Source organism: Rhinoraja longicauda, chromosome 5 (genome assembly GCF_053455715.1).
Source record: "Rhinoraja longicauda isolate Sanriku21f chromosome 5, sRhiLon1.1, whole genome shotgun sequence".
Taxonomy (NCBI): Eukaryota; Metazoa; Chordata; class Chondrichthyes; order Rajiformes; family Arhynchobatidae; genus Rhinoraja; species Rhinoraja longicauda.
In genome coordinates, this window is record NC_135957.1 from 14,217,491 (window position 1) to 14,233,656 (window position 16,166).

General features: G+C 41.0%; 1 protein-coding gene across 10 annotated transcripts in view; it reads right to left on the bottom strand.

The window, feature by feature from the left end:
- Positions 1-16,166, bottom strand: part of LOC144593414 (serine/threonine-protein kinase MRCK alpha-like) — a 324,476-nt gene that overhangs the window by 191,481 nt on the left and 116,829 nt on the right. For all 10 annotated transcript variants that reach the window (XM_078398926.1, XM_078398934.1, XM_078398929.1 and 7 more), the window contains exons 3-4: positions 15,864-15,947; positions 10,292-10,387 (exon numbers count right to left, since the gene is read on the bottom strand). In XM_078398926.1, coding sequence (XP_078255052.1) covers positions 10,292-10,387; positions 15,864-15,947 — 180 coding nt within the window. The remainder of the gene's footprint in view (positions 1-10,291; positions 10,388-15,863; positions 15,948-16,166) is intronic.

Here is a 16,166-nt window from a genome sequence, read left to right on the forward strand (position 1 = left end):
ATTAACCATTCCTCAGCCCAGTTGCCCAATTGATCAATATCTTGCTGTAATTTTTGATAACCATCTTCGCTTTCTACGATACCACCCACTTTAGTGTCATCTGCAAACGTTAAATGGTGCCGTACATGGACAAATGAAGTCTGCCATGTGCATCTTCTGCATGTGCTTTTCATGAACAGTCACTCTGTATTGTAAATGTGACACAGAGTAGTGGAGTTCTCTTACATAGTCGGAGAGTCATACAGCACGGAAACAGGCCCTTTGGCCAATCTCAACCATACCAACCATCCCTCTAAACCATTCCTAACCATAACCATGTCCAAATGAGTTTTGATTGTTGTTATGGTCCCTGCCTCAATTACTTCCTCTGGCAGCTTATTCCATATACATACTGCTCTCTGTGTGAAAAAGTTACACATCAGGTTTCTATTAAATCTTTCCCCTTTCAGCTTAAACCTCTGATGCCCTCTGATTCGGCAGTCTGAAGAAGGGTCTCGACCCGAAACGTCACCCATTCCTTCCCTCCTGAGATGCTGCCTGACCCGCTGAGTTACTCCAGCATTTTGTGTCGACCTCTGATTCTTCATTCCTCAACAGAAAAAGACTGCGCATTCAGCCTTTCTATGCCCTTCTTGATTTTTTTTACACCTCTATAAGATCACCTTTCAGCCTCTATTCCAAGGAATAGAAAGTCCTAGCCTGCCCAACCTCTTCCCTGAGTACTGGCACAATCCTCATAAATCTTTTCTGTACTCTTTCCAGCTTAACGACATATTTTCTATGGCAGGAGGAACAAAACTGAACACCATTCTTCATGTGTGGCCTCACTAATGGCTTGCAAAACTTCAACATATCCCAACTTCAAATGAAGGCCAGCATGCCAAAAGCGTTCTTCACCACCCTGTCCAACTGCGACACCACCTTCAGGGAACTATATACTTGTACTTATAAGATTCTTTGTTTTACAACACTCTCTATGGTCCGAGAGTTCACTTTGAAAGTCCTGCCCTGGTTTGACCTCCTAAAATGCAACACTTCGCATTTATGTGAATTAAACTCCATTTGCCACTCCTCAGCCCATTTACCAAGCTGATCCAGAACCTGCTGTAATTCTCAATAAACTTCTTTACTGTCTACAATACCACCTGTTTTAATATCTTTTTAGTTTAGTTTGGTTTAGAGATACAGTGCAGAAACTGACCAGCGATCCCTGCACATTAACACTATCCTACACACACAAGGTACAATTTTACATTTACATCAAGCCAATTAACCTACAAACCTGTACGTCTTTGGAGTTTGGAAGGAAACCAAAGATCTCAGAGAAAACCCATGCAAGTCACGGGGAGAACGTACAAAATCCGTACAGATAAGCACAGGATCAAACCCGGGTCTCTGGCACTGTAAGGCAGTAGCTCTACCACTACGCCACCATGCAGTGGTAAGTTTTGTGAACTTACTAATCGTACCTTGACCATTCTCATCCAAATCGTTGATATAAATGATAAATGACAATGGACCCTGTACCAATCCTTCAGCACACCTCTAGTCACAGGACTCCATTCCAAAAGCAACCTTCCACCATCACCCTTTGCTTCCTATCAAGCCAATGCTGTATGCAATTAGCTAGCTCTCCATGGATCCCATGCAATTTAACCTTCTAGTTCAACCAACCATGTGGAACCTAATCAAAGTCCTTGCTGAAGTCCATATAGACTACGTCAATGGCACAGCATTGTTACCTTCGTTGGTACTTCTTCAAATACACAATCAAATTTGTGGGATATGGCCTCCCACCCACTATGCCTTGCTGACAATCTCTAATCAATCTCTGACTATCCAAATGCATGTATATCTCATCCCTCAGAATCCCCTCCAATAACTTAACTATCACAGATGTTAGGTTTACTGGTCTATATTCAACGGCTTTTCTCAGCAGTCCTCCTTAAATAATTAGCCACCCTTCAGTCTTCTGACAACTCACCTATGGCTAACGATGATCATATATCTCAGCCAGGCCTCCAGCAATTCCATGATCTGCTATGCTTGCCCTGCCCCTCTACTCCTAGCTTTCTTCCCCCACCCCCCCCCCATGTTCTCCAGAGATGGTGCCTGACCCGCTGAGTTATTCCAGCATTTTGTGTTTTTCCTTGGTAGCCAGCACCCGCAGTTCCTTGTTTCTACATTTCTCCAGTAATTTCTTCACTAGCTTCCCATGGTATTCTTAGATATACCTGATCAGGCCCCAGGGATTTTTTTAAAGGAATATATTATGAAAAGACAAGTTTGCATATGGTAATTAAATAGTTCAGAATTTTAAAAAACTGCATAATATGTTGGTATTAATTTCAACCTAGATTCAAGTACTATTGAAACTGGGCTGAAGCAATGATTTGATTCTTCAGTTAAATCAACGCTTTCAGTCACTCAAATATTGTGGTTCTCCATTAAACTATTTAATATAGACCAGATGTACATGTACAAAATACATTTCCTGGCCTGTCTCACATCCAAAATCAGTGAGCTCACTACTTCTGCCTGCACAACATCTGCCAACTCTCACAGAAGTGAAGATATTTAGTACGTACATAAAGGTAAAATAAAGTCAATTATTTCCAACCAACTTAGTTTATTTTAGTTTAGAGATACAGCGCAGAAACCGGCTCTTCGGCCCACCATGTGACCAGTGATCCCCGCACACTAACACTACCCTACACGCACTAGGGACAATTTAACTGCAGCCAATTAACCCTCAAACCTGTACGTCTTTGGAACATTGGAGGAAACCAGAGCTCCTGGGGAAAACCCTTGCAGGTCACGGGGAGAACTTCCAAACTCCTCACAGACAGCACCCATTGTCAGGATCGAACCCGGATCTCTGGCCTGTAAGACAGTAACTTTACCGCTGCGCCATCTTGCCAGCCAAGAAACAATAATTTCAACCTTTAGCATCAAGAGCTGAGACTGCACTCTACCAGCCCGCTTTCACAAGTAGAACAGTAATGTAAATCTAATCACATCGTCATCAAATGATGTGGAAAAACACATACCATTTCCAATAAATTTATATAAAAATGAATTAGTGTGAACTATGAGAAAATCCCTGGGGAATTCTTGTCCCTAAATTCCAAGGCAACCCAGTTATTTCATAGAATCATACGAAATTTATGACATAGGCGGCCACCATTTGGCCCATCATGTCTGTGTTGGCCCAAAAAAGATCAATCCAAGCTAATCCCACCTGAGAGCACTGATTAAACAGGCCTGCAAGCAGAAGTATATTCAAGTTCCAGATTTCTGTCAGCCTGTGATAAAAAACATTTTTTCGTATCCTTTCTAATCCTTCTACAAATTATTTAAATCCATGCCCCAGGATTCTGACTCCTCCGCTGCCTAAATAGGCTCCTCATAATTTGATTCACAATCAGCCTCCTGTGTTTCAAATAAAACAATTCTAGCATGTACAATCAAAGCTACAATTTTCCAATCCTGGTAATATCTTCATAGATTTGCACGCCTGTAAATGTTGTGACCACACTGTATGTCGTACTCAAGCTGTGACCTAACTAATGTTGTATTCAGTGCGAGCATAATCTCACTGCTCTTAAAATCTGTATCTCAGCGATGAATGGAAAGCATCCTAAAAGCCGTTTAACCACCTCATTTACCTGTCTTACTACCTTCAAGAATTTGTGATATTCATTCCAAGATCACCCCTGCTTCTTCCCAGTACTTAACATGTTCTAATTTATTATTTATTCCCTTGCCTTGCTACACTTTTCCAAATGCATTATCTCATACGGCCCAAGATTAAATTCCAATTTTCCATTTTGCTACTATCGCGAGCAATCTTCATCTTCTTGCGCTCCAGTGTTCTTCCTCATGACCTATTTTGAGTCATATGCAAACTTCTTTATCATGCCCCTTAGGTCTAAATCATTGAGTTATATAGCAAAAAAACAAGGAACCATGTTACAAATCTTATGGAACCCTTCTGATAACAACCCTCAAATCCTAAAACATGAACCATTTTCCATAGCTTTCTGCACTGACCATTTTTAATCCATATGAACATTCAAATTAGGAGCAGGAATCTATCATAAGAACATAGCAAGAGTAGCCACTTAGTCCATCAATCCTGCCTCAATATTCAACATGATCATGGCCTCTTCTCCTATGTCAGTTACTCACATCCCTTAAATCCTCAATCTTTCAAACATTTATCTCGAGTCATTGAGCCATAGAGCCATGAAGTCATACATGGAAACAGGCCCTTCGGTCCAACTTGACCACGCCGACCAATTCCAAAATTTGTCTTCTCAATCATTTGGCACACCAACTCATTGTGTCCATTTAAGACAATCTTGTAATTTTGACAACTCGCATTGTTAGAGTCATACAGCACAGAAAAAAACAAGCCCTCAGCTCACCATGCCCATGCCAATATAGTGTCAAGGCAGGAGAATGGGGTTGAGAGGGAAAGATAGATCAGCCATGATTGAATGGCAGAGTGGACTTGATGGGCCGAATGGCCTAATTCTGCTTCTGTCATCTATGAACATCAAGAATCCATCTATACTTTTTACCATTTACCAGCACTCAATCCATAGCCCTTTTTACCTTGGTCATTGCTGGAGCGAATTTTAACCTACACCCTGAATCTTTTGCTCACATGCAGCCCAGTTGCCCTCTTAATTACAGCTCTGATAGGAACAGAGCCAAAGAATATCTCATAGAGCAGTGGTGAGTTCATCAAACAAGTGTATTTTTTTCCAAGGCCTTAACAGTACTCTTTGGGAAAACCCAAAGTGTTTCAAAGATTCACAGTACCCATAGCCTTCTCGCACAACACAATGGTTGCATGAGAATTCTATATTTTTGAAATAATTAATTATTGATAAATGTCAAGCCATTCATGTTTGGCTTACCCCAGAGTTATCTTTAATCTTATGTTTCCTGTTATTTAGAAAAAACATTCTCCCATATATCTAACAAATGGGCATAATAACATACACTATTTCCTGAGGTTTTATTGCACTCCACTTGGTTCACAACTCCCTATGTTTATTTTAACTTTAACTAGCTATGCCATTGTTGGAATCTACATACCATAACAAAATCCATTTATTGCCTCTACTAACATGTCCCCTTCACCTTTGGCCACTTTTCCCATCATGCTTCCCCAGTAAGCTCTTGGGCTAAACATATTACAAACTACTCATTGTCCTTATAAATTTCAGAATTTCCTACATCAGACATTCAGTTTAGTTTAGTTTAGTTTATTGTCATGTGCACCAAGGTACAGTGAAAACCTTTTTGCTGCGTGCCATCCGGTCATCGGAAAAACTATACATGATTACAATCGAGCCGTCTACAGTGTACAGATACAGTATAACGGGAATAATGTATAGTGCAAGATAAAGTTCAGTAAAGTCCGTTTAAAGATAGTCCAAGGGTTTCCAATGTTAGCTCAGGACTACTCTCTAGTGTTGATAGGATGGTTCTGTTGCGAGAAGACAGCTAGGAAAAACTGTCCATGAATCTGGAGGAATGTGTATTCACACTTCTGTACCTCTTGACTGATAGGAGAGGGGAGAAGAGGGAATGACCAGCGTGAGATTCATCCTTGATAATGCTGGTGGCATGGCGGAGGCAATGTGAAGTGTACATGGAGGCAATGGAAGGAAGGTTGGTTTGCGTGGTGGTCTTTGCTGCATGCACAATTCTCTGCGATTTCTTGTCTTGGATTGAGCGGTTTCCAAACTATGCTGTGATGTACCCCGATAAAATGCTTTCTACGACCCATCTGTAGAAGTTGGTCAGAGTTGTTGGAGATATGTCAAACTCCCTAAAGTAGAGGGGTTGATGTGTTTTCTTGGCCATTGCTTCGATATGGCTAGTCCAGAACAAGTTGCTGTTAATATTTACTCCTAGGTACTTGAAGCTTTTAACTATCTCTACTTCAACGCCATCAATGTATATTAGGGTATGTTTACCGCTTTGCTTCCTAAAAGTTGATCACTATCTCAGGGCGGCATGGTAGCGCAGCGGTAGAGTTGCTGCTTTACAGCTAATGCAGCGCCGGAGACTCGGATTCGATCCTGACTACGGGTGCTGTACTGTAAGGAGTTTGTACGTTCTCCCTGTGACCTGCGTGGGTTTTCTCCGAGATCTTCGGTTTCCTCCCACACTCCAAAGACGTACAGGTATGTAGGTTAATTGACTGGGTAAATGTAAAAATTGTCCCTAGTGTGTGTAGGATAGTGTTAATAGTGTTAGTGTGCGGGGATCGCTGGGCGACGCGGACTTGGTAGGCCGAAAAGGCCTGTTTCCGCGCTGTATCTGAAATATGAAATAAAAATATGAAGATGCCTCATGCTGACTAAGATGCATTTTCCTGTATTTGGCCCATATTCCTCGGAAACTTTCCTATCCATGAACCTGTCCAAGTCTCTTTTAAATGTTGTGATAGTACCTGGCTCAATTACCTCCTCTGGCAGCTCATTCCATATACCCACCAATGTCTAAGTGAAAATATTGCCTCTCAGGTTCAAATTAAAATTTTCCCCTCACCTCACATCTTAAATCAATGTTCTCTGGTTCTTGTTTCTCCATCCCTGGATAAAGGACACTGTATGTTCACCCTAGCTATTCCCTTCATGATTTTATACAACTCCATAAGATCACCCCTCAGCCTCCTGCGCTCCAAGGAATAAAGTCCTAGCTTGCCCAACCTCTCCCCATACCTCAGGTCCTCGAGTCCTGGCAACATCCTCGTAGATCTTCTCTGGACTCATTCCAACTTCATGGTACCCTTCCAAGAGCAGAGTGACCAAAACTGAACACAATACTGCAAATGCAGCCTCACCAACGACTTTTACAACTGTAACAAAACATCCAAAATTCTATGCTCAATATCCTGACTGATGAAGGCCAACGTACCACCTTTTTGACCACCCTATCTAGATGTGATGCCACTTTCAGGGAATTGTGTATTTGTAATCCAAGATCCCTCTGTTCCACAACACTCTCCAGGCCTCTATCATTTCTTGTGAAAGTCTTGCCTTGCTTTGCCTTCCCGAAATGCAACACCTTCTCCTTATCTGCGTTAAACTAGACATTAGCCATTTCTAAACCATCTTGAACCAGCTGATCAAATTCCTCACCTCACTTCCACCGTCACTGATTATGATACCATCTACTTTAATGTCATCTGCAAACTTACTAATCCTGCCTTGTACATTCTCTTCCAAATCATTGATATAACAAACATCAATGGGCACCGATCCCTTGTCAACCTACTTTGTTACTTCTTCAGAAAACACTACTTCCCATGTATAAAACCATGTTGACTATCCCAAATCAGCCACTGTCTATCCAAATGCATATGTATCTTATCCCTCAGAATTCTAGTCTACAGTTCCCATGCTTTTCCTTAAACAGAAGCATAACATCAGCCACCTTCCAGTCTTCCAGCACCTCACTCGTGTCTAACGATGATTCATATATCTCAGCCGGGATTCCTGCAATTTCTTCTCTAACTGCTACTACATCTACTTCCTCTTTAAATACCCACAATAATCTAGCCTCCACAAACTCAGGGTTCCAGAGATTCTAGCGAATTCCAGAGATGGTCTGCAAGAAGTTCCTACACCATTTTTGTGAGTACCCCCTAAGCTTGTAGCCATGGTCCCTTGATCGACTCTCCCACTGTTAAAAACATCTGACATCTATCCTGTTGCATCCTCTCATGATTGTATACATTTCTGTAAGATAACCCCTTGTTCTTCCAAACTCTAAAGAATATAGATTTAATTTCTTTAGCGCTATGATAACACTGTCCTCTCAACCCAGAAATAGGCAGAGTGAATCATATTTCTTTACAAAAGGTCTAAAGCTGTGCACTGCACTCCAGGTGTAACCTCACCAATACCCTGCTTTATTGTAACAACACTTCCCTATTTCTATACTTCAAACCTCTTACAATATTGATGCTCAACGCTTTCTCTCATCCAAAAAACAGAATTGGGGGTCGCCTCATCCCCACTCTCACACTACATTTCTTTCCATTTTTAATTTCAGTCGATATGACTCTGAACTTTTTTCCTTTGCTCTCCCCACTCAATTTCCTCTTTTAGGATCAGTGGCAACTCTTTGTGCTGAGTAAGATTGTTTTGTGTTGAAGTGCCACTTCAGAAATTTGAGTACGTTGTGTCTGCTGGCAGTTATATGGTATTAAGGGAGTGTTGCACTCTCAGGGAAGCCACCTTTCCAGTGGTATCAAGTATCATGCATTCAGCACTACGGAGTGAATGATTTAGTGTCCTGGATAACATTATTCCCGCAACCAGCATGTTCAATCACCAATTTTTCTCATGTTTTATCTTATTGAACCTTGATATGAGTATATTTGCTGGATCATTTCCTTCATCCTAACTGAACACACTTCATGGGTTGTGATATCATGTGGTTATGAAAGGCACCTATAATCTGCCCTTTCTCTCACCCTGCCTGTTGCAATCCAAATGATATTAAATACATCACCAAATCATATTTGTCCCAGAAGAATGGTAAAACTGTGGAATTCCATCAGTTTTCTTTAGGTTTCACTTAACAGACTTTTAAAACCTCAGTTGTAACAGGTTAACACCCACAACTGATCTAATCATTACCAGTTTAATTTCAGAAGGTGTAAAAATGCTGTATCGATCAACATGTCAGTCAGAAACAGACACAAAACTCAGCGGGTCAGGCAGCATCTCTGGAAAAAAAGCATGGATGAAGTTTCCGGTTGGGACCCTTCTTCTGGAGGTAAGAAAAGTGTCTATCTGTCGGCCAAAGATACAGCCAGTCTAACTCATCTGGCTGTCCACACATTCTCTAATACCAATCTTTCATCTACAAATGCACCCTTCCCCTTCTCTCTGAATAAAACATTCCAGTTCCTGCGGCTTACTTCATACCCACCCTCAGTTTTTTCCTTTACGTCCAGGGGTTAAAATAATAACAACTTTAGTTTGATGGTTAAATAAATATGTAATAGCATTCAAGATTCGCATGTGGACAATTATCTTAAACACAGAATTCAAAACTGAAAATCACACCTGATCCGCCACACCACCATTTTTAAAATACTAAATAATAAAAATACAATTTAACATTTAAGAATCACAATAAATCACTAAATTTGGCAATATACTGTGCATCATGAGGAATAAATTGCTATAAGCTCTAACTTAGCAAGATCATTGTGGGAGACTTGTCAACACACATACATATGTGTAATATATTTAGATTTGTAAAAGCAGAAATTTCTGTCTAAATTTCTGTCTTATCACTTTTAAAGACAGTACACATCGAAATCACCCCTTTTATAGATGGGTTAATACAAAAAAGCATTAAATTAACGCAGTGTGCATAATATCAGCACCTGGGCCCTTGTAAGTGTATAGCTTTAAATGAATATCCACATTTATCCATTTTCACTGTAAATATTTGTATTGATTCAACATCCACCACCCACCAGGGTAGAGAATTCCAGAGATTCAACACTCTCTATGAGAAGAAATGTCTGCATACATCAGAGATAAATGACTAACTCCTTATCTTGTTGTGTTCATCTTGTTCACCCTCCCACAAATGAAAACACTCCAACATCTACCAAATCAAGTTCCCTTAGTATTTTATACATTTGAATAAGGTAATCCTCATTCTTCTAAACCCCAAGGAATATAGTCTCTCTTGGAAAGCCAACCCTCTCATTTCAGGAATAAGTCAGTGAGTTTCCCCATGGACTGCCTTCAATGTCACTATATCTGTTTTAAGGCAAGGAGACCAAAACAGGCAGTAATACAGTTGGGGCTCCCCAATACCCTGTACAATTGTTAAATTGGGATAAAAATTAACCATTTAGTATAAATTTAAACAGAATTGGGCAGCACAGTGGCGCAGCGGTAGAGTTGCTGCCTTACAGGCCAGGGATCCGGGTTCGATCCTGTCTTGGAGTTTGTTGTCCGAGTTTGGGTGCTTGGATTTTATACGTTCTTTCCGTGACCTTCGTGGGTTTTCTCCTGGAGCTCCGGTTTCCACCCACACTCCAAAGGCGTACAGGTTTGTAGGTTAATTTGTTTGTTAAATTGCAAATCGTCCCTAATGTGTGTAGGGTAGTGTTAGCATATGCAGATCACGGTCGGCACGGACACGGTGGACCAAAGGGTCGACTTCCACGTTGTATCTCTAAATTAAACTAAATTACAAGAAAAGAAAACTCAAACATCAGATTTAAACTTACCAAATAATTATCATCCTGGAAAGCGTAGTGCAATGTCGTAATCCATTGGCTGTCTCCATTTACTAACACATCCCGTTCTTCTCGAAAGCAGGCAGTCTGTTAAAAATAAAATGTTTGCATTCAAAATTACATCAGAACAGTAGTATGTGCCCAATCATAGAAATTGCAAGAATATGTAGCGTGTTCATAGAGACATGCAGCACCGAAACAGGCTCTTCGCCACAACACTCCTCCTCCCGACACCAACCCCCTCCCCCTGTGTCCATGCCAACTATCGTACCTTTCTTTGCTAATTCTAATCAATAACATTTAGTCCACAACATTGGCAATACTGATATTTAAGTGTTGTGAGAATTTCTGCCTCCATATCCACTCAGACAGTTCATTCCAGATTCCAATGGTTCTCTAGGGATAAAAGCTCTTCCTCAGATCCTCTCTAAACTGCTTACCCCTTACCCTAACCTACACCCTCTGATTTTAGATACCTTTGTTATTGACTTAGTCATTTATTTCTGACTTTCTATTCCGTCTGTTCTCCACAGAATTTTGTGTTCCAATTTAAGATGGTTCTTTCAAGTAAGGTATAAATAATTAGCTAGCCCTTCGATACCAAAAGGGATACAATGGAAGGACTCAACCTAAAAATTAGCTCACTGTACCACAGACTTACAAGGAGTATGCTTAAACCACATAGGATTCCTTCAGTTCACTTTTACAGAGAAGGAAGAGAAAAATAGTTGGGTAAATGATCCCAGACAAGTCAAACTTCTGTGTGCATTTGTTTTAGACGAAAAAATCATGGTAGATTATGCTGCAGCTTCACTTCTGTCGCCAAATTGATTCCATTTCTGTGCTGATGAGTTGGAAGGCATGACAGTCCATAACATCAACCCTTTCCTTTCTCATTCTTTTTTTCATTATATAGATTAAAGTAAAATCAAACTGCAATACATACTGGCTATAAAAAGACTTGTGATTTGCAATGACTGCTATGACTGAGTGAAATTGGCCCCTTGATGGTAATAAATCTACTAATTCTTTCCCAGTTCTCCCTCTCCAATGGCTTCCAAAGTCCTGTCAGAACAGTCAGACATTTGCAAACAGAAACATGATAAATATCTCACCGTGAACCAGATGGAAAATACCACACTGCTAATTGGCTTCAACTATTTTTTAAAAATGCAATCCAATATAATTAAACACATTAGATAAGTTAAATGAAAACGCAAATACTAGAACTACCCAACAGGTCAGCACTTCCAGCAATTTTCTGTTTTTATTTCTGATATTCCTCACTTAGTTTTTTGCTTTTGGACAAGTTAAAGATAGCTGTAGAATTTAGATCAGAACATGTTTTATGAAAAACCATCTACGGTCAAATGAAAACACAAGGAACTGCAGGTGTTGGAATCTTGAGCAAAATGCAAAGTGCTGGAGGAACTCAGCAGGTCAGGCAGCTTCTGTAGAGAGAATGGACAGATGATGTTTCAGGTCATAATCCTTTTTCAGACCTTCAACTAAGGTCAAACATAGCTTACAGCTGAACTTAGTCTCAAAACTGAAGGCATTCAAGTTACTGTCTCACAACAGTTGAACAATTCCTTGCTCATTCCAGTGGCTCGACACAAAAGGAAGCATGAGCAGGCCATTCAGTCCCTCATACCCACCTTTGCTACTCAACAAAATATGGCCACTTTCCCACACCAATCCACACCTCTTGATTCCCTTCATACCACAAAATATATGCATCTTTACCCTAATCATACTCAGAATTTACTTGGACTTATCTTTAGCTTGCTGCACAAAAATTAAGGGCCATGATGTAAGAAAAAAATGGGTCTTTGCTAAGGATGGAGAAGATGTGTACAACTCAACATGCTGAAGGATACAGCATTAATTAATATATAATACAATGGAGAAGCTTTGAGAGTAAGGAATTAAAAAGTTTATGCAGAAAATCTGTAAGTATATTAGAGGGGAAAAAATCAAAAGAACACCAGTGGTTGCAAGTCATTGCAAATATGGACAAAAGGAAAAAACTGTGGACAATTAGGTAGGCATAGTACAGAACTAAGACAAAAACAGGAAATGTAGAAAAATTATAATGAATTGGGAGTGATGTACATCAACATAGTGCAATATGGAGGAGCAATATTGCTGTTGCTGCAAAACAGAGGATGTAAAGAAACTAGCAAAGAATATCAAAGGTGACACAACAATGTTATAATTATAGTTAGAAAAAAGGGCTGGCTGAAATAATGCAGGTGCCTTGAAAGCTGCTGTGTTCTTAAGAGAAAATAGAAACAACAGACATGTTAAACAAGTACCGTGTAGGAGAGGACCTAATGTCATTTCCACAGGTTCTATCAAATCCCCGACCATTCAATAGCATAAGACTCATCAGGATCCCCCCAACATGAATATCTTGAAAGTCACCTGGGCAAACCACATGAAACCTATGGCTATGTGAGCAGGCCAGAGGCTGGTTTACCATGCTCACAATCTGCAGTGCACATCAGAAGTATATTGGAGTATTTTGGAATAGTCTTCACTTGCACGAACGTGTGCATCTTCAAAAGCACTATCCAGGACTGAGTCACCCATTTAAATGTCACCGATCTTAAATATTCTCGTCCTCCACAACAAGTACAACATGGCTGCATTGTGTATAACTTACAAAATACACTGCAGCAACTTGCCATGCTTTCTCTAACTGTATGTGTGTCACAAACCACCACAACCTCAACAAGGGCAGCAGGAGTCTGGGAGGATCACCACCTATAAGTTCACGTTAGGTTGCACACTGTGGAGATATAGCACATTTCTTTCAATCTTCTCGAAATCAAAAATCTGCAGACTTCCAATCTAACTGCATAATGACTGTGACTGTGACAGATCACCAGCATCTTCTCAAGGCAGTAAAAAATGACCTTGCAAGTGGCTTCCACTACCCATCAGTGAACCAAAAAATGCTGAATGTCAACCTGAACTGATACTGAATAAAGGATGAGGCCTCATCAGAAATAAAATAACAAAATGCAAATAAATCAGTAACTACAAATAATAACAAATTGCTGGTTTCTAAGATATTTTAAATGGAATTCAATCCTCTATTACAATGAAACAAATTACAGTGATTTGTGGGTTATTGGAATAACAACACATCTATAATACCAAGGGACCAAGAGTTTAGGGAGAAAGACAGTTTAAGTGGTGAAAAAAGGGAAAATAAAGGACCTTGAAGCTTCGTTAGCTGGTAACATACAGCATGTGAAATTAGAAATGCTCCAGAGTTAAGATAGTTGAGGCCAGTTCATTGGCTATATTTAAGAGGGAGTTAGATGTGGCCCTTGTGGCTAAAGGGATCAGGGGGTATGGAGAGAAGGCAGGTACGGGATACTGAGTTGGATGATCAGCGGTGCAGGCTCGAAGAGCCGAATGGCCTACTCCTGCACCTATTTTCTATGTTTCTATGTTAAGAATTGATGGAATGTAGATAACTCACAGGCCAGCAGAGTTGGGGAAGAGTCAGGAAAGATGAGGGCCTAGTGGGGAGGGTGGGGCAAGGTGAGGGCAGTGGGGAGGGTGGGGCAAGGTGAGGGCAGTGGGGAGGGTGGGGCAAGATGAGGGCAGGCCAGCCAAGGGCGTGGAAAGTTGAAGGGCGAGTGGAGGTCAGGAGTGGTTGAGGCTGAGGCCAAGTGTAAAGGCAAGAGAAGGCCGAGAACAAGAGAGGGTGGAGGCCAAGGGAAAGGCGGAAATGGAAGGCAGTGGTAAGTGAGACCAAGGGCCAGGGCGAGTGGGTGGGGGTGATAGATGAGGGCGAGGTCAGCTCGATAGACAAAGGAGAGGGGAGATCGATCATACGAGGCCGAGGGGAGACAGGTGTATGAAGGCGATGGGGAATATGGTTTGATATGGGTGGTGGGGTGATGATGGATTTGACCGAGAGGAGGGCAATTGGTGTGCAGTGGTGGGGCCAATGGGCGAGAATCAGGGAAGGAGGATAAGTGAGGTCAAGGGAAGGTTGAGGTCGAAGGGAGGGGGGTGGATGAGGTCGAGGAGAGGTGGATGAGAGATCGATGGGAGGGGGGTGGGTGAGGGGGAGTGGGGTGGGTGAGGTCAAGGGGAGAGGGTGGGTGAGGTCGAGGGGTGGGCGAGGTTAAGGGGAAAGGTGAGATTAAAGGGAGGGGGCGGGTGAGGTTAAGAGGAGGGGTGAGGTCAAGGGACGGGTGATGGCAATGAGCGAGGGAAGTGAGGGTGGAGGTGAACCTAGTGAAGGGGGTGGCGGAAGGTTGATAGCTGACATGACAGAGATGGGTACAGACCAAATGCTGGTAAATTTGTCTACTAAAGACATGTAGTTCAAGATGACCATCAGTATGGGCAGCTGAGGGTCCTGTTTCTGTACAGTCTGACTCCAAGACATCATAAGTCATGGGGATCATATATGAACGCGGATAAGGCATTGAATCGGCTGTTATATACTGAAAATCTGCAGAAGGTTCATTCCTTTCTCATTACTTAAGTTCTTATTTTCACACAGAAGAGCTTATTAATTTGCTCCCAGCCTAAACTGGTGGGACAAGTGCAGCAGCTTACCTCATCAGTGGATAGTTAACTAAAACAAACCGGTTCAATCCCAGGACTTGATTAGTGCAGCCGTGTGGTTTTATATGGTAGACAAGAAGAGCTCAGGTGTGTGCTTCCAGAGTTTTTCCAATGTTTGGCAGGGGCATTAAGGGGTACAGATCAGGGAAGGTAAACAGGTAAAATATCGCATTCATTGGTATTACAAAATGGCAAAATGATTCAAAGGGCTCACTTCTGACCAGATCTATTTAAAATTAAATTACACATTACGAATAAATATACAAAGTTGCAAAGAAAAGCAAAAAAAGATTGTTTATAAGTAGTAATTAAATGATTGAGTAAGTTATTTTCTATTTTTACAAATGACATTTGTTCAAGACAAACTGTTCCAGCATTATATTGGGTGCTACAGACACTGAAGATTTCTGAAGTATATGTCCGTTGTTTTTATCCTGTCATAATATCCTCAACACCAATAAAGTACAAAATTGACTCCGAAATACACCCTTGTTTTCTAGCACTCAATTGAATGGAAATTCAACTTTAAATTACAGCAAATAACAAACTGTTGCTGGAACTCAGCGGGCCAGGCAGCCTCTGGGGAGAGAAATGGACAGGCCACTTTTTGGGTCAGGACCCTTCTTCAAGACTGGAGCAAACGGGAGATAGTTGGTTGAAAACTGGTCTATTAGCTATCTGCCATCTAATCCAGTCATGAAGATAAGTCCCAAGCCAAAACTACTTCTATCTATTTCCCTCCGCAGATTCTGCCTCACCCAATGAGTTCCAACAGCAGTTGTGTATTTTGCTCAAGATTGCAATATCTGCAGTCCCTAGTGTCTCCGTTTCAACTGCAGCATCTTCTGCCAGCATTATCCACCCTTATGTTTTTATATATTTAATTTAACCTTGGACAACTATGTTTAAAACTCTGGCACAAAAGCCAATTAATAGGATTCCATAATCTTGACTTTGAATGTACCTCTGCTCGTTTCAGCATCTCCCATTTGTTGAGAATCTTCATGGCAAAAACCTTTTCAGCATTTTTTAATTTCACGACGGCAACCTGAAATAAAAAATACAAGATGGTTACAAATTATTAAAGAATAATTGGAAATAGACCACCTAATTAATCTAACTTGCAATTGCCAATTTTATAGGCTACACTCTGATCAGATCTAGTTTGCTCCTAAATTATATTAGGTCTTTCTAATCAATGCACAGAAGTCATATCCTTCCATTTTATCAATTTTAACTTGGTTCGGAAGAGTAGTTTTATAAAGAA